General features: G+C 37.3%; 1 protein-coding gene across 2 annotated transcripts in view; it reads right to left on the minus strand.

The window, feature by feature from the left end:
• LMLN (leishmanolysin like peptidase) overlaps positions 1 to 27,968 on the minus strand; it is a 79,511-nt gene that overhangs the window by 27,493 nt on the left and 24,050 nt on the right. For both annotated transcript variants that reach the window (XM_024578072.4, XM_045185936.2), the window contains exons 7-11: positions 23,650 to 23,755; positions 19,711 to 19,805; positions 18,508 to 18,625; positions 16,674 to 16,781; positions 14,860 to 14,936 (exon numbers count right to left, since the gene is read on the minus strand). In XM_024578072.4, coding sequence (XP_024433840.2) covers positions 14,860 to 14,936; positions 16,674 to 16,781; positions 18,508 to 18,625; positions 19,711 to 19,805; positions 23,650 to 23,755 — 504 coding nt within the window. The remainder of the gene's footprint in view (positions 1 to 14,859; positions 14,937 to 16,673; positions 16,782 to 18,507; positions 18,626 to 19,710; positions 19,806 to 23,649; positions 23,756 to 27,968) is intronic.

Here is a 27,968-nt window from a genome sequence, read left to right on the forward strand (position 1 = left end):
AAATAGAACTAAGTGATGAAGAGATAGCCAACCTATCAGATGCAGAGTTCAAAACACTGGTAGTCAGGATGCTCACAGAAATGGTTGAAGATGGCTGCAAACAGAGGAAAAAGTGAAGACTATGAAAAGTCAAATAAGGGAAAATGTATAGGGAGCCAACAGTGAAGGGAAGGAAACCAGGACTCAAATCAACATTCTGGAGCAGAAGGAAGAAATAAACATTTAACCATAACAAAATGAAGAAACAAGAATTCAAAAAAAAAGGGGAGAAGCTTAGGAACCTCTGGGACAACTTTAAACGTTCCAACATCTGAAGTATAGAGGTGCCAGAGGGAGAAGAGGAATAGCAAGAAATTGAAAGCTTATTTGAAAAAATAATGAAGGAAAACTTCCCTAATCTGGCAAAGGAAACAGACTGCCAAGAAGTCCAGGAAGCTCAGAGAGTCCCAAAGAAGCTGGACCCAAGGAGGAACACACCAAGGCACATCATAATTGCATTAGCCAAGATTAAACATAAGGAGAGAATCTTAAAAGCAGCAAGAGAAAAGGCCATAGTTACCTATAAAGGAGTTCCCATAAGACTATCAGCTGATTTTCAAAAGACACCCTGCAGGCAAGACGGGGCTGGAAAGAAGTATACAGAGTCATGAAAGGCAAGGACCTACATTCAAGGTTACTCTATCCAGCAATGCTACCATTTAGAATGGGAGGGCAGATAAAGTGCTTCCCAGATAAGGTTAGGTTAAAGGAGCTCATCATTACTAATTCCTTACTATATGAAATGTTAAAGGGACTTACCTAAGAAAAAGAGGATCAAAACTATGAACAGTAAAATGACAACAAACTTACAACTATCAACAAGTGAACCTAAAAAGAAAAACAAAAACAAACTAAGCAAACAACTAGAACAGGAACAGAATCACAGAAATGGAGATCACATGGAGGGTTATCAGCAGGGAAGGGGAGAGGGGACAATGGGGAAAAAGTACAGGGAATACGAAGCATAAATGTTAAGTACAAAATAGACAGGGGGAGGTTAAGAATAGTATGAGAAATGGAGAAACCAAAGATCTTATATGTATGGCCCATGGACATGAACTTAGGTGGTGGAATGCTGTTGGGAGGTGGGGTGCAGGGTAGAGGGGAATAAAGAGGAGAAAAAGAATGGGACAACTGTAATAGCATAATCAATAAAATATATTAAAAGAAAAAAAAGAGAATGAAAACAAAGGCCTCTGCCAGCACTTTCGTCTGGCAGAAAGCTGCCTTTCCCCCTGACCCTCCCTCTTATCCTGATGTCAGACAATTCAGTTTCTCCCTGTATGTCCCTGGTTCCTTTCATGCTACTGCCCAAGTCCTGGAGCTCAGCGGGAGTGAATCTGAGTAAGTTGGTGCTTGGGGTTTTAAGAGGAGCTTAAAATTGTCTGGGACTCCAGAAGCCTTCTATGTCACTCAGCCACATGGTTTTTACAGCCAGAAGTGATGGGGACTTCTCTTCCTGACACTGAAACCCTGGGCTGGGAGGCCTGGTGTGGGGCTGGGAACCCACACTCCTCACTGGGAACCTCTGAAGTTAAGATATCCCTCCCAATTTTAAACTGCCATATGTGGGTGTGGGACCAGTCTGCTCCATGTCTTTGCCCCTCCTGCCAGTCTCACTGTGGCTTCTCCTTTAAGTCGTGAGTTGTAGGACTTCCGTTCAGCTAGATTTCAGGTAGTTCTGAATGATGGTTGTTTGTAGTTTAGCTGTAAATTTGATGTCTCTTCTTTATTTTTAATAACAAGGTTAGCTTACAAAAGTTATAAAATTATATAAAATAGTTTCTTACCTGTTCATGACCTTATCCCTTTAGCATTAACAAGACACTAAATAAAAACACAGGCTCAAGTGCTCGGGGAATGACAAGAATCATACCCTCCACTCCAGCCATCTTCCCACAAAATCAAGCAAAAGAAGAAATATATGACGTAGGATCCTCCAAACTCCCTCTCCTTTCAAATATCAGAGTTCTTTCACTGAGTGGGAAATCTAAACTAGTCTGGGAATTAAGAAAGTTTTTTTTTTTTGAAAAAGCAACTTGAATCTATATTCAGTGGGATGAGCATAAGTGAGCTGAGGAAGCGGGGTGGAGAGGGCATTTAAAATAAGGTTTCTTAGTGGCATTAGTGGGTTGTGAAATCAATTTAGGTGGATTTTAATCAACATTCCTCTCTTTCTTTAAAATCAATAGAGTACCAAAAAAGCGGACCGCACTGTATGTAATAAAGGTAAACACTGTTCCATGAACCTTTGGTTCAGTTTTATGCACGGGGTGCAGCAAAAGTAGGTTTACAGTTGTTGGTATGGAAAATAATACAATTAAATAATAATACAAGAATAAACTCTGTTTGGGGTACTCACAACTGTAAACCTACTGTGTTGCCACCCTTTAAGGCCAGGCAGGTTCATGGTATTCAGGCAGGTGGAAAAATATTCACGGAGCCGTTGGGATGTCTGGCATGCATTTATTCACCAGTGGGCAAGCCACACACCCTGCAAGCTGCGTGTCTATCTGCATGTGTCATGTCATGGCCCTTGCTCCCCAGCATGGCACCCATCGTGGCACCTGTCTCCTCGTGTGTCTCTCATCATCATGGTCCCCAGCAGGGAGTCCCCACCTGTTTAAGTCCTAGAGGGGAACGAATCCGGAAAACTGCCAGAACATTATGTAACATAACATAGTTCTGTGCATGCAAGCTCACTTCATGTTTTGGGAACAGTTTATTGGACCCAGTCTCAAGGCTATGAGAACACTAGTTATCAGGTGCCTCCAAGGCTATGGGAACACTGCTTCCCTTAGCTACCCAGACAGCTGGGTAAGGAAGACAGACTGCCTCCACTTACCCTACACCTACTTTTGCCCCCACCCTGTATAATAGCTAATACTTAGTTGGTATTTACAATGTACCAAGCACTGTACTAAGGGTTTTATATATATTAACTCATTGAAACGACATAAAACTAAGTGAGGTGTATCACTTTCATCCCTGTTTTACAGGTGAAAGAACTGAGGCAAAGATACAGCGAGTAGGTGGCAGAGCTAGAATCTGAATCTAAGGTTCTGGCTTCAATGTCTGTGGGCCTTTAAAAAAATTGAGATATAATCACATATCTGAAACTTCCCCATTATAATGTGTACAGCTCAATGTTTTTAGTATATTCACAAGGTTGTGCAACCATTACCACTACCTAACCTCAGTACATTCTCGTCACCTCCCCCCCAAAAAAAACCCAATGTACCCATCAGCAGTCACTCCCACTGGCAATCACTAATCTACCGCCTGTCTCTATGAATTTGCCTATTCTAGATATATCATAGAAATGGAAAGTGGTATTTTATGTCTGCTTCTTTCATTTAGCATAATGATTTAAAGGTTGATACACATTGAAGCATTTATTAGTACTTCTATCTTTTTTTAAATCAATTTTATTTTCTAGAACAATTTTAGATTCATAGCAAAATTGAGAGGAAAGTACAGGGTTCTCATATATCCCCTGTCCCACCAACACATTCCCTATTCCTCTACCAACATCCTGCAACAAAGTGCTACATTTGTTACAATCAATGAACCTATTTTGACACATCCTTATCACCCAAAGTCCATAGTTAGCATTAGGGCTCACAGTAAAAATTCTACAGGTTTGGGCAAATGTATCCACAATTAGAATATCATATAGAATAATTTCATTGCCCTTGAAATCCTGTGTTCTTCCTATTCCTCCCCTACCCCCACCTAGTTTTACCTTTTCCAGAATGTCATATACTTGGAAACATAGTCTTTTAGGATTGGCTTCTTTTACTTAGTAACATGCATTTAAGGTTTTTCCATGTCTTTTCATAGCTTGATAGTGCATTTCTTTTTATCTCTGAATAATATTGCATAGATTGGATGTACTGCGGTTTATTTATCTGTTCACATACTGAAAGACAACTTGGTTGTTTGCAAGTTTTGGCAATTATGAATAAAGCTACTATAAACATCCATGTACAGTTTTTTTGTGTGGACATAAACTTTGAATTCATCTGATTAAGTACCAAAGAGCATCATTTGCTTGGTTGTTATGCTAAGAATATGTTTAGTTTTCTAAGAAACTGCCAAACTGTCTTCCAAATGGCTGTACCATTTTGAATTCCCACAGGCAATAAATGAAAGTTCCTGGTGTCTCGCATCCTTGGCAGCATTTGGTGTTGCCAGTATTATGGATTTTGGTCATTCTAATAGGTGTACAGTGGTATCTTGTTTCAATTTGCATTTCCCTGATGACATATGTGGAATGACTTTTCATATGCTTACTTACTTTTGCATATTTTTTTTGGTGAGGTCTTTCTGTTCAGATCTTTTGTCCATGTATAGTTGTGTTGTTTGTTTTCTTAACTGTTCAGTTTTAAGAGGTCTTTGTATATTTTGAATACTAGTCCTTTACTAGAAAAGGCCTTTACAAATATTTTCTCCTACTTTGTAGCTTGTTTTCTCATTCTCTTGACTTCATTCCTTTTTATGGCTGAATAATATTCTACTACAAAGATATACCACATTTCTTTATCCATGAGTCAGTTAATGGCCTTTTGAGTAGTTTCTACTTTTTACTTGTATGAGTAATGCTGCTGTTAACCTTCACATACATATTTTTGTGTGGACATGGTTTCAATTCTCTTGGATATTATTATACCTTGGAGTAGAATTAGTGGATCATATGGTACATCTTTGTTTAACATTTTAGGAACTGCCGAAGTGTTTTCCAAAGTGGCTGCACCATTTTACATTTCCAAGAAATGTACAAGGGTTCTACTTTTCCCACATCCTTGTCAACATTTGGTATTGTCTGTCTCTTTCATTATAGACATCCCAGTGGGTATGAAGTACCAATAGGATCTTCATTTTAATTTGCCTTTTCATGAGGACTAATGATGCTGAGAAACATTTTATGTACTTATTGGCCATCCGTAAATCTCTTTTGGAGAAATAGTTATTCAAATCCTTCACTCATTTTTAAATCAGCTTGTCTTTTTATTGTTGAGTTATAAGAGTCCTTCATACATTTTGGATACTAGACCCATATCAGATGGATGATTTCCAAATATTTTCTACCATCCTATGAGCTGTCTCTTCACTTTTTTCATTTGATGAATTTTTATTTTTTAACATCTATCTTTACTGTATATTTTCCATTACCATTTAATGCCCTTATACCAGCAATCACCACACTGTTGTCCATGTCCATGAGTCCTTTTCCATTTTTGTTTAATCCCTCCACTCCCTAACCTCCCCCATCTGCTCTCCATCCATGAGTCTGTCTCTATTTTGCTTTTCAGTTCAGTTAGTTCATTAGATTCCACAGATGAGTGAAATCATATGGTATTTGTCTTTCTCTGACGGGCTAATTTCACTTAGCATAATGTTCTTCAGGTCCATCCACACTGTTGCAAAGGGTAAAATTTTCTTCTTTTTTATGGTCAAGTAGAATTCCATTGTGTAAATGTCCCATAGTTGTTTTATCCACTCATCTATTGATGGACACTTGGGCTGCTTACATATCTTGGCAATTGTAAATAATGCTGCTAAATGAACATTGGGGTGCTTATGTTCTTTCAAATTAGTCTTCTGGGTTCCTTCAGATATATTTCCACAGGTGGGATCACTGGGTCAAAAGGCAGATCCATTTTTAATTAACTGAGGTATCTCCATACTGCTCTCCACAGTGGCTGCACCAATATGCATTCCCACCAGCAGTGCAAAAGGGTTCCCTTTTCTCCACATCCTCACCAGCACTTATGTTTGTTGATTTATTGATGATAGCCATTCTGACAGGTGTGAGATGGTATCTCACTGTGATTTCAATTTGCATTTCTCTGATGACTAGTGGTATTGAGCATCTTTTCATATGTCTATTGGCCATGTGTATATCCTCTTTGGAGAAGTGTCTATTCAGGTCCTTTGCCCATTTTTAAATTGGGTTGTTTGTTCTTTTGGTGTTGAGTTTTGTAAGTTCTTTTCAAATTTTGGATATTCACCCCTTATCAGATGTTTCGATGAATATGTTCTCCCATTCTAATGGGTTGTCTTTTTATTTTGTTGATGATTTCCTTTGCTGTGCAAACATTTTTAGATTGATATAGTCCCATTTGTTTACTTTTTCTTTTGTTTCCCTTGGCTGTGGAGATATATCCCATAACAAATTGCTATGAGCAATGTCTAAGATTTTCTGCCTGTGTTTTCTTCTAGGATTTTTACAGTTTCAGGTCTAACATTTAAGTCTTTGATCCATTTTGAATTTATTCTGTTGTGTGGTGTAACATGGTGGTCTAGTCTCATTTTTCTGCATGTATCTGTCCAGTTTTCCCAACACCACTGATTGAATAAACTCTCTTTAACCCACTGTATGTATTTGCTTCCTCTGCCAAATATTAATTGACTATAAAGGTGTGGGTTTAGTTCTGGGTTCTCTATTCTGTTTCACCGATCTATGTGTCTGTTTTTATGCCAGTACCAGGCTGTTTTGATTACTATGGTCTTACAGTATGGGTTCATATTAGGTAGTGTGATTCCTCCAACTTCGTTCTTCTTTATCTAGGTTGTTGTTGCTATTCGGGGTCTTTGTGGATCCATTTAAATTTTTGAAATATTTGTTTTAGTTCTGTGAAATATGTCATGGGATTCTTTTATTTAAAAAAAGATTTTACTTATTTTTAGAGAGAGGGGAAGGGAGGGAGGAGAGGGAGAGAAACATCAGCGTGTGGTTGCCTCTTGCGTGCCCCCCACTGGGGACCTGGCCTGCAACCCAGGCATGTGCCCTGACTGGGAATCAAACCAGCCACCCTTTGCTTCACAGTCCAGCACTCAATCCACTAAGCCACGCCAGCCAGGGCTGTCATGGGATTCTTGATAGGAATTGCGCTGAGTCTATAGATTGCGTTCTGTAGTATACACATTTTAATGATGTCAATTTTTCCTGTCCAGGAACACGGTACATGCTTCCACTTATTTGTATCTTCTTCAATTTCTTTCTTCAGTGTCGTATAATTTTCTGAGTACAGGTCTTTTACATCCTTGGTTAGCTTTATTCCTAGGTATTTTACTCTTTTTGAAGCAATTGTTGAATGGGATTGTTTTTTAAATTTCCCTATTAGTTTGTTATTAGCATGTAAAAATGCAACTGATTTCTGGATATTAATTTGCATCCTACTATTATGCTGAATTCAGTTATCAGTGCTAGTAGTTTCTTGGTGGAATCTTTGCAGTTCTCTATGTACAGTGCCATGTCATCTGCAAATAAAGACAGTTTTACTTCTTCCTTTCCAATTTGGCTGCATTTTATTTCTTTTTTCTATCTGATTGCTGTTGCTATTACTTCCAGTACTATGTTAAAGAAAAGAACTGAAAGCTGACATGTTTATCTTGTTCCTTATTTTGCAGTTTTTGCCCATTGAATCTGATGCAGGCAGGGGGTTTGTCATACACAGCCTTTATTATGTTTAGGTGTATGTGCTGTATTCCTACTTTGTTGAGAGTTTTTATTGTAAATGGGTGCTGGCTTTTATCAAATGTTTTTCCTGCATCTATCAATATGATCATGTGGTTTTTATACTTCAATTTTTTTGTGGTGAATCACATTTATTGATTTGTGAATGTGGTAACAGCCTTGCATTCTCAGAATAAATCCCACTTGATCATGGTGTATGATCTTTCTGATGCATCACTATGTTCGGTCTGCTAATATGTTGCTGAGGATTTTAGCATCTATATTCATCAAGGATATTGGCCAGTAATCTTCTGTTTGTATTATCTTTATCTGGTTTTGGAATTAGGATAATGCTGGCCTCGTAAAATGAGTTTGGGAGCCTTCCCCCTTCTTAAATTTTATGAAACATTTTGAGGAGAGGTGTTAGTTCTTCTCAGAATGTTTGGTAAAATTCATCTGTGAGGCCATCCAGTCCAGGGCTCTTGTTTGTTGAGAGTTTTTTGATTACTGCTTCAATTTCATTAGGTGTAATCTGTCTATTCAGATTCTCTGATTATTGTGGATTTATTTTGGAAGATTATGTTTCTAGAAATTTATCCATTTCATCCAGGTTTTCCAGTTTGTTGCCATACAGTTGTTTATAATATTTTCTTACAATCGTTTGTATTTCTTTGGTGTCCGTTTTTATTTCTCCCGATGTTATTAATTTGGGTCCTTTCTCTTTTTTCTTGGTGAGTCTGGTTACAGGTTTGTCAATCTTGTTTATATTTTGAAAGAACCAGCTCGTGGATTCACTGATCTCTTGTGTCAATTTTTTGACTCTATTTCATTTATTTCTGCTCTGATCTTTATTATTTCCTTTCTTCTACTCACTTTGGGGTTTGTTGTTCTTTTTCAAGTTCCTTTAAGAGTAGTTAGGCTGTTTACTTGAGCTTTTTCTTGTTTTTTGAGATAGGCCTGTAATGGCTATGAACTTCCCTCTTGGGATTGCCTTCCCAGTGTCCCACAGATTTTGGGTTATTGTGTCCTCATTTTCACTTGTTTCATGGCATTTTTTGATTTCTTCCTTGATCTCATTGTTAACCCAATCATTGTTTAATAACATGTTACTTAGCTTCCATGTCCAGCATGTTTTTCAGTGTTCTTCTTGTGATTGATTTCTAGATACATAGCACTGTGGTCAGAGAAGATGCTTGGTATGACTTCAATCTTCTTAAATTTATTGAGAGTTGTTTTATGTCCCAACATACGGTCTATCCTAGAAAATGTTCCACGTGTACTTGAAAAGTATGTGTATTTTGCTCCTTGGGGTGAAATGCTCTAAAGATATCAATTAAATCCATTTAGTCTACTGTGTCATTTTTTTTTAAATATATTTATTGATTACGCTATTACAGTTGTCCCATTTCCCCCCCACTCCACTCCATCCTGCCCACCCCCCTCCCTCCCACATTCCCCCCCCATAGTTCATGTCCATGGGTCATACTTATAAGTTCTCTGGCTTCTACATTTCCTACACTATTTTTACCCTCCCCCTGTCTATTTTCCACCTATCATCTATGTGCTACTTATTCTCTGTACCTTTACCCCCCTCTCCCCCTCCCACTCCCTTATTGACAACCCTCATGTTCTAGTTGTTTGCCTAGTTTGCTCTCGTTTTTGTTTTATGTGTGGTCGTTAATAACTGTGAGTTTGCTGTCATTTTTACTGTTCCTATTTTTGATCTTCTTTTTCTTAGGTAACTCCCTTTAACATTTCATATAATAAGGGCTTGGTGATGATGAACTTCTTTAACTTGACCTTATCTGAGAAGCACTTTATCTTCCCTTCCATTCTAAATGATAGCTTTGCTGGATACAGTAATCTTGGATGTAGGTCCTTGTGTTTAATCTTGGGTAATGTAATTATGATGTGCCTTGGTGTGTTCCTCCTTGGGTCCAGCTTCTTTGGGACTCTCTGAGCTTCCTGGACTTCCCGGAAGTCTATTTCCTTTGCCAGATCGGGGAAGTTCTCCATTATTTGTTCAAATAAGTTTTCAATTTTTTGTTCTTCCTCTTCTCCTTCTGGCACCCCTATAATTCGGATGTTGGAACGTTTCAAGGTGTCCTGGAGGTTCCTAAGCCTCTCCTCATTTTTCCAAGTTCTTGTTTCTTCATTCTTTTCTGGTTGGATGTTTGTTTCTTCCTTCAGGTCCATACCATTGATTTGAGTCCCAGTTTCCTTCTCATCACTATTGGTTCCCTGTACATTTTCCTTTGTTTCTCTTAGCATAGGCTTCATTTTTTCATCTGTTTTTCGAACAGATTCAACCAAGTCTGTGAGCATATTGATAACCAGTGCTTTGAACTGTGCATCCGATAGATTGGCTATCTCTTCGTCACTTAGTTGTATTTTTTCAGGAGCTTTGAAGTGTTCTGTCATTTGGGCCATTTTTTTTTTTGTTTGTCTTGGCACGTCTGTTACTTTAAGGGGCGGAGCCTTAGGTGTTCACCGGGGCGGGGTAATGCTGGTCGCTGCGCTGTGACTCTGTACGTGAGGGAGGGGCCAAGTGGGAGCAATGGCGCCCGCCTCACTCTCCTCCGTACTCCAATCTTCCACTCTGATACCCACAATCAAACTGGGCCGCTCTGGTGCTGGTTCCCGAGTAAGTGGGCCTGTGCACACTCTAGGCCCCTGTGGGTCTCTCCAACAACCTCTCCTGTGAGGCTGGGAGTCTCTCCTGCCGCCCCAACCCCCAGGGGCGCTTTCAATCAGAGGTTTGAGGCTTTATTTCCCCGAGCTGGAGCCCTGGGTTGCGCAGCGGTCTGCTTCGCTGCCTGCCGTTGGTCAGGTTTATCTTTGGGTGAATGTGGTGCCGCAAGGTGCTACCCGCCACTCTGCCTGCCCCACTCTCTGCCACTCTGAGTCCGGCCCTCTGGGCTTATCTGTGCAAATGTGGGACCGCAGGGTCTGCTAGTGCTGGGACTGCCTGCGCCATTTGTCCCACACTCTGCCAGTCTCAGTCCCGCCACAGCCACGCGAGTCCTCTCCACCCCGGTGCCCGTCTCCGCCCCTCCTACCAGTCTGGATGAATGATTATTTTCTGTTTCCTTGGTGTCAGTCCCCCTTGCTGTTCGATTCTCTGTCAGTTCTGGTTGTGCGAGGAGGCGCAGTGTGTCTACCTACGCCACCATCTTGGTTCCTCCTCTACTGTGTCATTTAAGGCTGATGTCTCCTTGTTGATTTTCTGCCTAGAAGATTTGTCCATTGAAGTCAATGGAGTGTTGAAATCCCCAATTATGACTGTAATTCTGTCATTCTTTCCCTTTACGTTCATCAAGATTTGCTTTACATACTTAGGTGCTCCTATGTTGGGTGCGTAAATGTTTACTAGGGTTATATCCTCTTGTTGGATTGTTTCCTTTATTATTATGTAGTGTCCTTCTTTGTCTCTTAGTATAGCCATGGCTTTAAAGTCTATTTTGTCAGATATAAGTACTGTTACCCCATCTTTTTTCCCCATTTGTATGAAATATCCTTTTATCTCTTTATTTTCAGTCTGTGTGCATCTTTTCATCTGAGATGTGTCTCTTGGAGGCAGCATATATATGGGTCTTGTTTTCTCATCCATTCAGCTACCCTATCTTTTGTTGGAGCAATTAGGTCATTTACATTTAAGGTGATTATTGACAGATAGGTATGTAGGGTCATTTTATTATTAGACTGTTTTCTTCTTTTTTTTTCCCTTCTCTTTTTCTTCTTCTTTTGTTCTTAACGCAAGGCCTCTAACATTTGTTGCAGTACTGGTTTGGTGTTAACAAACTCCTTTAGTTTTTCCTTGTCTGGAAAGCTCACTTCTGTTTTGATTTTAAATGAGAGCCTTGCTAAGTAAAGTAGCCCTGGTTGTATGTCCTTGCTTTTCATCCCATGAATATTTTATGTCAATCCCTTCTGGCCTGAAATGTTTCTGTTTAGAAAGCAGATAACAGTTTAATTGGTGCTCCCTTGTAGGTAACTAACTGCTTTTCTCTTTTAAGATTCTCTCTGTCTTTAAGTTTTGCCATTTTAATTATGATGTGTCTTGGTGTGGGCCTCTTTGGGTGCATATTGTTTGGGACTCTCTGCGCTTCCTGGACTTATGTGTCTTTTTCCTTAAACAGGTTAGAGAAGTTTTTGGTCATTATTTCTTCAAATAGGTTCTTGATCCCTTGCTCACTTTATTCTCCTTCTAGTATTCCCATGATGTGAATGCTGTTATGCTTCACGCTGTTCTAAAGGTTTCTTAAACTCTCCTCATTTTTTAAAATTCTTTTTTCTTTTTGCTGTACTGCCTGGGTGTTTTTTTCAACTTGTCTTCCAAATCACTGATTTAATCCTCTGCTTCATCTAACCTGTTTATTCCTTCAGTGTATTATTTATTTCAGATACTGCATTCTTTATTTCTGACATATCCTTTTTTTATGGTTTCGATATCTTTTTACATGCTGTTGTATATTTTTACAATCATCATTCTAAACTCTCTATCTGATCAATTTCATACCTCCATTTCATCTACTTCTTCAGGAGAATTCTTTTGTTCTTTCATTAGGGGTCTGTTTCTTTGTCTTCCCATTTGGCTGGTTCATAGTAATTTCCACCTTAGTTCGTTAAACTAATTAGTGCTAAGCTTCTCAGTGATTAAGCTACTCAGGTGTTAAAACAATTGGTTGTTAAACTAATCAAAGTGTCATCAGCAGTCATCTTAAGTTCCACAGATCAGGGCAGATTAATTCCTGTGGGTGCACTTATTGCTTTCCGTCAGGTTGATGCCACTTGGAGAGGAGTGCCCTGCTTATAAAGATGCCCTCTACGGTATGGGGAATGACTCAGCACAGGGATCCTGGTAGCTTTTCATGCAGTTCTCTTCCCAGAGCCACCAAACACAGACCCTCCTCAGGTGTCTCTATTCCACTCTGCCCTCTCTATGTCCCAGGATAACTAGCTGCAAATGAAATTTTGTGCATTGGCCCTTTAAAAGGTTCTTTGCATCCCCAGCCGTCTCTCTTTGGCAGACAGATACCCTGTTGCTTTACACAGCTGGATGTTATCTGGGTTCCTTTCCAGCTCTGGTGCTGTAGGCTAGGGAGCCCAGCTTTGAGTTTAGTCCCCACACTTCTCAGGGGGAAACTCCCCAACCACTGGAAATCCCTCCAGAACTTCAGTTGCTGCCTGTGGGAGCCCAGTCAGTCCTCTCGTGCTTCCTCCAAGCACTCCCTACCAGTCTTGTTGTGGTGAAGTGGCTTCTTCTGTCTCTCCTTGGTTATAAGGCTTTCTCCATCTAGTATTCAGTTGGTTTTTCAGGATGATTTCTCTACAACTTAACTGTAATTCCAAATTGGTCCTGGGAGGAGTTTAGTATAGCTTCCATTTATTCCTCCGCCATCTTGGATCATCCTCATTTGATCTTCGCTTTCTTGATAATGTCTTTTGAGGCAAAAAAGTTATTAATTTTGATTAAGTTCATGTTATCTATCTTCCTTGGTTGCTTTTGCTTTTTGTGTCAGATCTAAGAAATCACTTCCTCAAGACTGATACCTATGTTTCCTTCTAAGACTTTCACAGTTTTAGGTCTTGTATTTTGGTCTTTGATCCATTTTGAGTTAATTTTTAAGTCATGTGTGGTAGGGATTCATTTTTTTGCTTGTGGGTATCCTGTTTCCCAGCAAAGTTTGTTAAATAAACTTCTTTCTCCATTGAATCCTCTTAACACCCTTGTCAACTTATCTGCTCTTAATACTATGTATATATACAGGTACTTTAGTCATGATGTATTTCTTACTGTGTAAAGTACTGTGCCTAATAAACTTCTAAAGGACACTTGTGCAAAGTGTGTGAAAGCCTGTGGGCAGTAGAAAGAACCATTTAAGATGTAGGGAGATAGATTTTTAAAAATCTACTATAGTAATCCAGGTAAAAGGTAATGGTGGCCTTGATAAAGGCAATGGTGACCAGAAAAGTAGACAGACGCTAAGGATACCAGAGAGTTAAAAATCAAAAAAGATTTATGATTGATTACATATAAGAAGTGGGGGAGGATGTTGTCAAAGATGACTCCCAGGTTTCTGGATGGATAAATGATAATGTCTTTTACTGGGAGAAGCAACTCAGTTAAGTTACACTGAAGTCATATGGATTTATCAAAATTAATTTCCACATCTAGAATTTAAAAATATTTCCAGAAATTTAGAAACATATGGACTATGTTGCTGTTGTATACCTCAGAAAAAAATAAAAACTGTTTAAAAATTCACTAGTGCCATGATTTTTCATTAGTGATTCACACACTCCACGGTGCTTCTATACCCAACTGGTATCTTAAAGAAACTAGCATTGTTTATAAAAGGGCTATAAATAGGTTATTAAGGAGAGCAGCAGGACCACTTTTGCTGGCTATTGCTTATTCAGGGATAAATGAGAAAATGTTATAATGGCACTAAAAAAACCCAGCAGTTGTTTTCTCCTTTTCAAATATATGAATTTCCTAACTTGGTCTACTGTAAAGTATGATAATCTAGTAGTAATGAATAGTGCTTACACTGTGGTTTCTAAAAACTACTCCTATTAAAAGAAACCAGTGCTCCTTGGAAAACCGGCTGATGCCCAGGGGAAATGTGATCAGCCTGGTACATCCTGCCACACCAAAAAGCAAGGAAGCTATCAAAAAACAAATCTTGTCAAAAGGACCCAGGAACCAACAAAGGAAAAGACTCCCATTGGAGTTATTAAAAAACAGTATTCTATCACTTTATCAGAAGGTTCTACTGCTTTAAAAATCAGGAATTTAAACATCATCTATTTCATTTATAATTTTAAAAACTGTTTGGATTAATCTTTCCTTCATCTCATCCTGGTTCTACTTATTGGAAAATAAATCTCATAATACCAGGAATTTTGTTCCATTCATTACTGCACCTCAGGGCCTCAAATTTTTATTGAATGAATGTAGTTGTTATAGGTAATGAATAGCTAACTACACAAAATTTAAAGAATATTTTGCTTCTGTGTAAAATGCCAGTACTTCACCTGAGAATATTTTTTTAATTGATTTTAGAGAGAGGAAGAGAGGAAAGGAAGGGGGGTGAAGAAAGAGAGAGAGAAACATCAATGTGAGAAAGAAACATCAAATGGTTGCCTCTGTACATGCCCTGACTGGGGATCAGAACCCATAACCAAGGTGTGTGCCCTGACCTACGACCTTTTGGTGTATGGGACAATACTGAGTCACTCAGCTACGGCAATCAGCAATTTTTTAAGCTAATATTCATTTCATCTTAAGCATAATGTTAACATTCATTTAATTTTAATAAGCAAGTCATATAATATTATCAAAGCTGTCTTACCCAGTGTCCTCCATTAATGCCAGAGTGATTCGAGAGAGGACTCGGTTCTGGGTATGAGAACCAGTCATTGCTTCATTCTGAAAATCACCAACAGATTTTAATTAGAATACTGGACTCCTTGCAACTCCCAGTAATTTTCATGATTACTTTGATGTATATTTAAAATGTCTCAAGTGTGAGAGGCTGATGAAATACGCACTTAAAATAGTGAAATACATAAGCCTTCTTTAAAATGACAAGAATGAGCTTCCGGCCACGATGGAGGTGTAGGTAGACACACTGTGCCTCCTCCCACAACCAAAAGAAGGACAACAACAATTTAAAAACAAAAAAACAGAACTGACAGAAAATCAAACTATATGGAAGTCTGACAACCAAGCAGATAAAGAAGAAACATTCATCCAGACGGGTAGGAGGGGCAGAGACGGGCACCCGGGGTGGAGAGGACTTGCGGCAAGGCGGAGGTGGCGGACCCAGCAAGGTGGCAGATTGTGGAACAGGGCAGGCCAGGCTTCAGCTAGCAGACCCCATAAGGTAGACCCTGTGGCCCCACATTCCCGCACAGATAAACTGGGAGGAAGGCCGGGCTGCAAAACAGACCTTGCATCCCAGGGCTCCAGCACAGGGAAATAAAGCCTCAAACCTCTGATTGAAAACACCCGTGGGGTTGAGGTGGCAGCAGGAGAAACTCCCAGCGTCACAGGAGAGTTCCTTGGAGAGACCGACAGGGGCCTAAAGCGTGCACAGGCCCACCCACTCAGGAATCAGCACCAGAGGGGCCCAGTTTGATTGTGGGTGGCAGAGGGAGTGACTGAAATCCGGCAGAGAGTGGGGTAAGTGCCATTGCTCCCTCTTGGCCCCTCCCCAACGTATAGCGTCACAGCACAGCGACCAGTGTTACCCCCCCTGGTGAACACCTAAGGCTCCGCCCCTTTATGTAACAGGCACACCAAGGCAAAAAAAATGGCCAAAATGAAAGAACAGATCAAAGTTCCAGAAAAAATACAACTAAGCAACGAAGAGATAGCCAACCTATCAGATGTACAGTTCAAAATACCGGTAATCAGGAAGCTCACAGAATTAGTTGAATTCGGTCACAAATTAGATGAAAAAATGAAGGCTATGCTAAGAGAAACAAAGGAAAATGTACAGGGAACCAATAGTGATGGGAAGGAAACCCGGACTCAAATCAATGGTGTGGACCAGAAGGAAGAAAGAAATATCCAACCAGAAAAGAATGAAGAAACAAGAATTCGGAAAAATGAGGAGAGGCTTAGGAACCTCCAGGACATCTTTAAACTTTCCAACATCCAAATCATAGGGGTACCAGAAGAAGAACAACATGAAGAAATTGAAAACTTATTTGAACAAATAATGAAGGAGAACTTCCCTAATCTGGCAAAGGAAATAGACTTCCAGGAAGTCCAGGAAGCTCAGAGAGTCCCAAAGAAGCTGGACCCAAGGAAGAACACACCAAGGCACATCATAATTACATTACCCAAGATTAAAGATAAGGAGAGAATCTTAGAAGCAGCAAGAGAAAAGGACAGTTACCTACAAAGGAGTTCCCGTAAGACTGAACTCATTTTTTAAAAAGTATGTATATTAAGTTCATATTTCTGAAAGGATATACAAAAAATTTAAAAAATGATTACTTCAGGAAAGTGGATCTTGAAAGCTAAAGGGGAAAAGGGACTTAAATTTTTTTTACTTTATATACTATTGTAACTATTTAAACAACTTTTACCATGAATAAGAAAAAAATGCCCAAATATTTTTTTAATATGTCTAGTAAAATTTTAAAATAAACTGACCTCTAATAAACGCTTTTCCCAATGATTGAGCTCTGTGCCCATACCACCCTGATTTTCAAGTTCCATTCCCTCCAGAATTGGACAGTTAAAATGTTTTCGTGCTTCATCCTAAAAATCAGAAAAAAGACATAAACCCTATAAAAGTACAATAAGGAAATGGCAAATTTTCTATCTTGCTAGATGTAATAAAGTAGACATTAAAGAATTACTTTGGTGCTCTGGCCAGGTGGCTCAGTCAGTTGGAACATTGTCCCATACACCAAATGGTTGTGGGTTCAATTCCTGGTCAGGGCACATATACCTAGGTTGCAGGTTAGGTCCCCAATTAGGGCATGTACAGGAGGTAACCAATCAATGTTTCTCTCTCTGTCACTCTCTCTCTTTCTGTTTACCTTTCTCTATCCCTCTTCCTCTCTTTCTAAAATCAATAAACATATCCTCAGGTGAGGATTAAAAAAAATTACTTTGGTGAGAAGAGAGAGAACATCTTTTAAAAATATGGTTTTTAATTAAATAAAATATTTTCATAAAGTCATACTCTGCTAGTAAATTACTATTTCTCTTCATATTCTGTCTATTTGAAGATTTTTGACTTTAAGTCACATATATTTCCAAGAAGTTACAGATTAGTATCATTGCCATTTGTAACTGTGTGTCAACAATGTTAATTAGGTATAAACTGTTTTGGTTACAGATATAGTATCCATATCCACATAGTACGAAAAGTAAGTTGTTCCTCAGAATACAATTTTGTTCATTTTTTCTGATTGTCTTTCAGTTAGATATTTGCAGGAATGGAAAATATGCCAAGAACAGTGTAAAGGTTCAGAAGGCAGAGAGAGCTGTGTTCAGTCAACAAAGAAGAAAGCATATGTTTCTGTCATTATATAAGAGTGTGATGGTTAATTTTATGTTCTCTTGGCTGCACCACAGGGCTCAGATATTTGGTCAAACATTACTCTGGATGTTTTTGTGAGGATGCTTTTTTTTTTTTAATCCTCACCTAAGGATATATTTTACTGAGTTTAGAGAGAGAGGAAGGAAGAGAGAGAGAGAAGCACTGATGTGAGAGACAAACACTGATCAGCTGCCTTCCATATGTGCCCCAACCGGGGATGGAACATGCAACCTAGGTGTGTGTCCTAGTCAGAAACCAAACCCTCAGCACTTCAACTAACTGAGCCACCTGGCTAGGGTGTGAAGATACTTTTAGACAAGTTTAACAGTTCAACTTAGTTAAAAGGATTTAGATGGGCCTCATCCAATCAGTTAAAGGCATTAAAAAGAAAAGAAAAAAAAGACTGACCTTACCTGAGCACTAAGGAATTCCACTAGGAGACTCTGCCTTTGGACTCAAACTACAACTCTTCCCTGAGTCTCCAGCCTGCCAGCCTGTCAGCCTACTCTATCAGATTATGGATTCTCTAAACCTCCACAATTACATGAGCCAATTCCTTAAAATAAAATCCCTCCACCCTGAATCTGTCAACAACACAGCCAATTGGTTCTGTTTCTCTGGAGAACTCTAATACAGACCCCAAATTAAATGACCAGCAATTAGGCAAATAGTACCAGTAATCCTAAGAGGTATCAAAACAGGTGCACTGACTTAAAGCAGTGGGTCGAATAGGAACCAGGAGAGTCATTGCCAAATTTCCATTTCCTCAGATTTCTCTGAGCCGGTAGCTTTATTGTATTGCCTTTATATTGTTTTTCCTATTATAAGCTCTAAAATTTAATCATACATTCTTAAACAATAATGATTAGTAAGGAAGGACAACAGTGAAGGAAAAGAGCAGATGGCTCATGAGACATTAAGTTCAGTAATACTTACAACAACACGAGGTGTTACTAGGAGATACACAGTGTGAGGAACTATCTTGTTATCTCGAACATCCCATAATCTCTCCACTTTTTGAACTACTTTATCACTCCACTGATATAATCCAAGACTGCAGTTAAAGGATATGAAGACAGTCACTTTTATAAATTCACCACATTAAATTTAAGTGTTTATAAATATCAATAAAATTAAAATGTTTGACTTTACTATGTACCAAGTCCTTCCAAAGTATTTGATAACACTTTCTCATTTAATCTTTCAACAACCTCAGGAAAGTATCATTACCATTTTGTAGATAAAGAGACAGAAGCTTAGAGATGAAGTAACTTGCTTAAGTCCACAAAACCAATACTTGGCTAAGATGGCAATAAATTATTTCCTTTTATTAAATTTATTAAAAATAAAAGCAAGTCCAGACACATATCCAAGTATATAAGGAAACTTAACCAAAAAATGATGGCACTTTAATGTAGTGGGAAAGTGTAATTTACTTGCATGCAGCAATAATGTATCCTTTTATACTGCTTTGTAGTTTTCAATTACAGGAATATATCACAATTTATTTCTTCATTCTATTACTGATGAACCTTTGGGCAGTTTCCCTTTGGGGGGTATTAACAACAAAACCACCATGGACACTCTTGTGCATGTCTTTTTGTGGACATGTGCTCTTAGTCTAGAGATTTTTATATGAACACATGCAAAGAATTACAGTTCTATAAATGATATTCTATATATAATTCTTGATAATTTTTTTAGTGTTTCTTAATATTATTTATTTTAGGCCCTGAACCTCTAAGATCATAGCTAATATGCTGTTTTAAATAAAATATGTGTTAGTTTACATGTAAATATCTCCATGTACAGGCACTAATTATTAACAAACCAAAATACAACCAACCCACATTCTCTCATGGCCTTACTGTAAAGTAGTATCAGTTAAAATATGGTGGGAAAGAGACCTGCCTGGCAAGAAGAGTTTTGGGTCTTTGAGGTTACTTTCTGTATTCAATTGCTTCATCTGTAAATGAAAAGTGAAGCTAAATAACCTTTTGTATCCTATCTTGTTTTAATAGCTACAATTTCCTTAGGCTAGCCATAAAACCACTGTTGTTTATGGCACCTAACATACTATGATTCTCAGGTTCTAGTCTTAGTAACCTCCTAAAAGAGAAGAACAAATATAACAAATACCTATAATTAAAATATGGGAGACCATCTGCTAATCTTGAAGTTAGAGGATTTCCATCTTTGTCATGATAGAATGCAAATAGCCCAGCAGAGAAACCCTGTAAGAGAAAGTTCAAAATATCTTAAAGTGGAAAATATCAATTCTGATTAGAGACATCACACACTGATACAACCAAATGAAAGCTACAGGAACTTCTCATATTGGAACTGGACAAGTGCTTCATATTCTTGAATTTTAAATTACAATTACTTGAGGTTATAGAGTGAGGAAACCAAAAGACAGTTGTCTATAAATGCATAAAGACAATGCATTTATTTGTTTAAGAATGTGTTTATCACAGTTGATCTTCATGTGAACTTACTAAACTCTATAACTGTATCCAGGGAATGCTACTATTAAGAACAACAATACAGTTTAGAGTAGGGGAGGCAGTGATCAAGTGTGCTCCTAAAAGCATTCATAAAAATTCAGTCATTGATCCCAAAGTCCACATTTAATAGATATTTTCATTTTTTTAAAGTGTAAATGTGTGTGTGGTGTCTGTGTGTGAGTGCAGTTAAGAAAGACTAGCCCTGGCTGGGTTGCTCAGTTGGTTGAAGCATCCTCCCATACACCAAATCTTTGTGGTTCCATTCCGGTCAAGGCACACACCTAGGTTGCGGGTTCAATCCCCAGTCAGGGAGTATATGGGAGGCAATCTTCCTTTCTCTCTCCCTCTCTTTCTCTTCCCCTCACCCCCCCAAAAGGTAAGAGATGAATGGAAACATATATATCAAAATGTTAGCTGTGGTTCTTTTGCTGGTAGGGTAATATATAAAATCACTCACATTCCCAGAATTGTTTTACAGTGTGAATTTCTACATTTATAATCATATTTTTAAATAGCATTTTAAGAACTCCTCAATTTTAATGATAATGTATTCTTCACAAAAAGGTATTCAAATTCCTATTCTCTATCTCTCCTCTTCCAAATAAGATGAGAAAATGGACAAAAATAAAAATTGTTGACATTTGATATCTATTTCATTAGAGATTTCTTCTGCTTTCTTTCCTAAGCTAATAACTAAAACAAAGCATTTCTGTAACTACTACTTTATGTATGTCTTATACATGAGAATATGCTATAGCTTATATTCAAATAACTAACAATCATAAATGATCACTTAATTTCACTAAATTTCCTTGCTTACATAACTGTGGCCTCTGTGTCATTCGAGGCTTGTCAAAATGATTAGTGGAATCCAGATTATTCTTTTATGCCTGTATTTCTTCTTCTTTTTTAATCTCTGAAGACACAAAGAACACTTAATGAATTCAGCTAAGAAAATCTAAATAGTTTTTAATATACAATTCATTGGTTATATAAAGCTTAAAATAGTATGATTTGTCTCATCCTCTATAATATTCTAAGTGCACATTGTTTCTACCCTATCAACCAGAAAATTCTTCTAAGCACTTCTACCTCAAGACTTCAAAGTACCATGGATGATTATAGTTGATAGCTGTGAACATATTCAACTTTACAGGTAGTATCTGTAGTTGTTAAACATTTAATTCTTACCATCTTCCAGGATAGTTTTTGAGACTTAAACTAATCTTTAAATTTCTTAGGGTTTTTTTTTTTTTACCATTTTAAAAATAATTCAAATATACAAAAAAGTTTCCAAAATCTAATAGAAACTTATGCATCCTCTTTAAGAAAATTTAAGATGTTGGTTTTGTTATATTTTCTTCAGATATTTTTTTTAAGAATTAAAACCCTGCAGAGTAAATACTGCTGAAGCCTCGTTACCTAAACCCTTTCTCCTCCCTCCCTTCCCAGAGGGTAACCACTAACTTGAAGTCAATTTGTATAACTCTCATACATGTTTTTATGTTCAATGGTGCCTCACTTTAATTTGAATTTACCTGAACGTTTATGGTAAAAGTGAATAACTTCTCATACATTTCTTGGCAGACTGAATTTTTTATTTTGTGAATTGTCTATTAATAACCTAATTTATCTCACGTTTGGGACCTCTGCATTCATGTTCATTTATAAACTAGACTCAAAACCTGTTGTTTTTCTTTGGTACTTTCATCAAGTATCTATAGATTTTAAAACTTAAAGCTTAAAATGCTACTTAGAATGATGCTTGTCTTTTACCAAATTTAGCAGGCACAACTTATCTTTTTAATAAAGGGAAAACAGATGATTCATTTTAGAATTTCCTTACTTGAAAGATAGATATGAGTGCTATCTGGTTACACCACAGTTTCACTGAGTCATTCAATGTATTTGCGGATTTAAAGACTGAGGCTTGCCCTGGCTGTGTGGCTCAGTGGACTGAGTGCCAGCATGAGAACCCAAGGGTCACTGGTTCAATTCCCAGTCAGGGCACATGCCTGGGTTGTGGGCCAGGTCCCCAGTAGGGGCACTGAAGAGGCAACCACACATTGACGTTTCTCTCCCTCTGTCCCTCCATTCCCCTCTCTCTAAAAACAAAAAAATAAATCTAAAAAAAAAAAAAACCCCAAAACCCAAACCTGAATCTTCATAAAAAGGCTACAACAACAACAACAACAACAACAACAACAAAAGGCTACAACCAAGGGAAGCGCAGGGAAATGGAGTTGGACTATAAGGTTAAGTGAGGCCTGAACCCCACACTTTGTATTTCCAGTAAATCAATAAATTTCTTTAATGTTTGGGTTGGGGAAAGGCCCTGATCAGGTAGCTCAGTTGGTAAGAGTTAGTCCTGATACACCAAGGTTGCGGGTTCGATCTCCAGTCAGGGCACATGCGAGAAACAACCAGTGACTGCATAAATACATGAAACAACAATTGACATTTCTCTCTCTCCCATTCTCTCTCTCTCATATCAATTTTTAAAAACCTGAGGCTTGCATTTCAAGGTCATACATGATACTTCACTAAACAAAACTAATAAATAATAGTCACTAATTTTATTACACCTTACAATGTATATCAAGGTGCTGTGTCATTTAAATGTTTTCTCTTATTTAATCTTTAATAAAATAAATCCATTGTAGTATGTACTACTATCTTCATTTTACAGATGAAACTGAGGCTTATAAAGGCTAAATATTTGCATAAGATCCCAAAGATTTCTAGGGATAAAATTAAGAAGAATTACATCCATATCTGTGTGATCCATTGTCTCTATTTTACTGCCATGTACTTCATAAACACACAAATGACATCAGAGGAACATTTCCTAGGGTGTCAGGCAATGTTGTTTAATTCCCTAGACATATAGTAAAAATTCACTATTTTGGATATATTAGAGAAATGGGAGAAGTTCTGATCAGATAGTATATATAAATTTAGAAAACCTAAATAGACCAAAAGGACTTTTTGAAATGAGATCTTTTGCTCTGGATGGTGTGGCTCGGTGAATTGAGTGCCGGCCTGCAAACCAAGGGGTTACTGGTTCAATTCCCAGTCAGGGCACGTGCCTGGGTTATGGGCCAGGTCCCCCGTGGGGGCGTGCGAGAGGCAACCACACATTGATGTTTCTCTCCATCTCTTCCATCTGTCTAAAAATAAATAAATAAAATCTTTAAAAAAAAAGAAAAAAATGAGATCTCTGTAGGAGATTAGATCTATAATTTGTATATCAGTTGTCATTTTAGAGGAAAGTCAATTTTTCTAAATTACTGTTTCTTTCCTGAAGAAATTTAATCATTTCCTTAAAAACTCTATTTGCGTAATGGATTAACTTGTTTAATTATTTTAAGTAGTATAATTCAACCTACCCCATATGCTAATCATTATAAATTTTCTGTAGGCAGAGGCCTAATCCACTAGGTTTTATAGAACATGAATCTAAGAATCTACATAATCTTAAAATTTAATATATGCATCAAAATGAGAGCACAATAATCAGAAAACCAAGACAAAAAAATAAAAACAAAAAACAGTTAACAGCAAAATTTACCAGGGCATGAATAATCTCATGTTTCACTGTGGACAACATCCCAATAAACTCCTGAGGCTGGGTAGAGATCATATTTGGACACAGATTAGCATATCCTGCTATTGGCCTGTTAAAATAGACATTGAATTTTTATTATATTCTAGAACAATATGCATTATAATATTAATCTATATTTTTCTATCATAAACTGCCCAAGCTCATAAAAATCTTTGCTAAATACCAAATGTCATTTTGTACCATAATATTTAAGTTTCACTGCATTTTACTTTGAAGACATATATTTCTATGTTCTATGGCATGACTAATCAACACCTATTCCTACAAAAGAATTTAATCAGTCATTTATACTGTAGTATGAATTTTTAAAAAATGTGTCGATATATACCAAAAAAGCGGTATACTGAAAAATTTAAATTCTAACACTATTTTACTTGAGAAATCCACATCTGACTTCACCATTTCACTATAAGTAACAGGCAAAGGGACAAACAAGTAACTAAAGAGAGAAACCAGATATACAAGAGGACAATAAGCAAATCATTCCCATTGCTGAAAGTTGCTGAACCTTATCATCTCCATCTCACTATTCCCTTCTCCTGCACCAACACTGGTTATTCATATAAAGATCTTTATCTTCCCATTATCTTCTTTCATATTATATACCTTCTAGAATCTACAGAATTCTACATCTCCTCTGCACTCAGAACCTGAGAGACCAAGAGCTGACTACGACCCAGAGTAGTTCAGTCAGTTCCACCATGCACCTACCTGTCTTTCAAAAGCTATGGCAAATAGACAGACAATGGTAAGGAACCCCAAGGGCCTTTCTTCTGCCACTACCTTAGCATTTTACCGTAGAAATACCACAAAACGCACTAAATTTTGAACATCTACTTACAAAGTAACATTTGTCTTATTTAAATAAAAAAACATCATTTCTTCACACTTGAAAACAAGACTAATACTTAGAAAAAGTATGTATATAATTCACTTACCAAAACATTGCTAGTAACCTTTAAAATATAAAATGAATGTCATTGTCAGGCTTAAAACCCATCAGGGATTTCTATAGCATTTAGACTAAAACAGTCCTGTCTTCCTCTTCAGTCCATCTCAAGAAGCTCTCATCCTCAAACACTGTGTCCACCGAAGTGTCTTCTAACAGCATCAGGTATACATGGTTTCTCCCTAACGCAAGCTCTTTCTCTACCTCTTTATTTGGCGGAAGCCTATCAATGTTCATGCTACAGCTAAAACTTTGCTTTTTCAAAGAAGCCTTGTTTGTGTAATTGATCTAAATTACGTTCCCCCTTTTTGTTTTCTTTTATATTACAGGATCCTGTTTTTTTCTATAAAGCATATTTATCATATTTTGAAATTTATTTGTAAGAATATTTAACTAATCTCTCTCTCCCTCTCTAATTTGTAAGTTCCATGAGGCAGGTATGTGTATCTCTTTTGTTCACCTAGTCTGCCAGCAACATTAGGCACTCAAATATTCATGGAATGAATTAATGCAATACAGCAGATTTGAAGGAAAGTTTCACTTCCTTTGAAAAAATTACAAAAGGACAACCAAAGATACTGTTCTTTCTTCCAACATCAGCATTCTCCCCAGAAGAAACCAAAATCTTTCCCCAACTATGAGAAGACATAGATGAACGGCTTCATATTCGCTGATGCAAAGAACATTTATTCTTTCAGCTACTCATTTATATCAAAGTGAACCAAGTGTTAAAGTGCTTTAAACAAACATAACACCACGTCAATGAAATTGAAATGCACTTCTGGGCTATGGGATTCTCATCTGTGTGACAACTGCCATGCTGGATTCTCTTCATCAAAGGACAATTAGATACTTTACACACTTTAAGCATTATTAGATATCGGCATTATCTAGATCAGCGACTTTCAACTGGTGTGCTGCAAGAATTAATGGTTCATTTTTTTAATTGTATTTTTTCCATTATCATTTATCCTCCCCACCCCGTTCTTTCCCCTCCATCCACTCCTCCTCCTCTGGAACACTGACCTCTTTTCCCTTAGTTTGTCAAATTAATAAGGGCAGCCAACGCAATAATAGCTGTCCAGTGTGAAAGCCCTGTCTTTTTTATTTTAATTGAGAGAGAGAGGAAGGAGGAGAGAGAAAGAAACATCAATTTGTTGTTCCACTTATTTATACATTCACTGATTGCTTCTCTTATGTGCCCTGACCAGGGATTAAACTCATAACCTTTGCGTATCAGGATGATGCTCTAACCAGTTGAGCTACCTGGCCATGGCATGAGTGCCCTGTCTTGAACCATAAATATATAGGTCATATAACAGAGCTGCATCTTATTGGTCATTTCACATAATAAGGTTCCATCTGATTGGTTAATTCTTGGTACCAGAAATCCTTATATAAAAGTATAAGCACCTGATTTTTTAAAAAGTCACTTTGGAGCAAAAAGGGTAGCTAATTACTATTACTTTTTTTTGCTAAATCAATCAAAATTATACCTTTTCATCAGATCAGCAAAAAATACATTTTTGGTGTGCTGCAGGATTTTAGTAATTAGTTTATGTGTGCAATGAAATGAAAAAGGTTGAAATCACTGATCTAGACCCATCTCAACATGGGATTTTATATCCTTCCCTCCACTTCCCTAGGGAAGCCATTCTGTTCCTAATAACATGTTCACTTTAGAATGTCTTTTATATAAAAAAGTAATAAAAGCTCATTGCAAAAAGTATATATGCAAATAATATAGAAATATATAAAAGGCCCTGACTGGGTCACTCCATTGGTTAGAGTGTTGTCTTGATATGGCAAGGTTGTGGGTTTGATCCACAAGAAGCAACCAATTAATGCACAAGTGGAACAACAAATTGATGTTCCTCCCCTCCCCTCCCTAACCCTCTCCTCACTCTTCTTTTTCTCTCTCAAATCAATTTTTAAAAAAGGAATATATAAAGAAAAAAATGAAAATTTCTTGTTTTACAATCTACCTCCACTAAATCCACTACCAGAGATAACTGCTATCAATGATATGGAGTGCGTTATTTTTAGGGTGACCAGCCACCCTGGTTTGCCAGGACTGAGGGGTTCCCCGGGACATGGGGGTTTCTGTGCTAAAACAAGGTAGTCCTGGGCAATGGGATGGTTGGTAATACTATTTATTTCTGACTTTTCCCTTAGCACACTCAAATATATAGAGAGAGTTTGAAAACAAATATGGAATCACATATACACTGTTTCACAATGTTCTTTTACATTCAACAGTATATTCCAAGTCAGATATTGTGTGTGTGTGTATTTAATCCATTCAGTTCAAACTAAGGTAAAGACCATGATTTTACAGTACTACTATTATGAAATATATTTCTCAAAGTCATTTAAGAAACTATCTCATTTTATCAAGTAACTTATTTTATCATTCATTTAGCACTTCAAATACCACTTTTCCTTGATACCAAAGCACCATTAATTATAAACTATCACCAATTTAATGACAGCTTCTCAGGAAAAAAGGAATATTCTATTAAATATATATACTTTTTACTAAACAATGTTACTTACATATCTGAAAAACATATAGTACTTTCTTCAGTAAACCATACATTCAATATTTGACTATAAGCTTTTTGAACATTCAGAAACCAAAGATTTTTGAGCTAACTTCATGGATCAACAATTATGTGGTATCATGGTTACAGACTACTTTTCCTAATCCGTGATGCTGATTTTGACCTCCTTACCACCATCAGTATTGACAGTATAATTCTGAAGCACATATCAGTGTATCCTTTGTATGACTATTTGGTTCAACAAATAATTTTTTTTCCTTAAATAAATTGTATGTCAATACAAGTGAAGCAATTTTTTAAAGCCAGCAAGTCTTTTGACAGACACATGAATGTTCAGGACCTCAGCAATGGTCCTTGTATAGACATAAATTGATCACATTAGCTCTCCTAGATTTGAGAATGTTATATAGAGTCTACACTAAGATTGAAATTTCTACTGCCTTTAATTGATTTGTCTATCTTCTAGATATATAACTTTTCATTTCAAGGCTGCTCCACTGGAAATATCTTTTAGAAACCTCTTATAAATAAAAAAAAGGACTTTAAATTTTAAATGATAATTTAGCTAAGTAAAAGCACATATCAAATGACATGACAATTAGAGTAGATGAAGTTATTTTTAATATCTTATAGCTTAGCACAGAATTGCTAAAATTTAAGCTCAAATTCTTTCCTCAGAAAGGTATTTACTGCCAAAGAAAATTCTCTTGACAGTAGACTTTTTATTTGGAGTTGGTACTGACATTACC

The sequence above is a fragment of the Desmodus rotundus genome, chromosome 2 (genome assembly GCF_022682495.2).
Source record: "Desmodus rotundus isolate HL8 chromosome 2, HLdesRot8A.1, whole genome shotgun sequence".
Classification (NCBI taxonomy): Eukaryota; Metazoa; Chordata; class Mammalia; order Chiroptera; family Phyllostomidae; genus Desmodus; species Desmodus rotundus.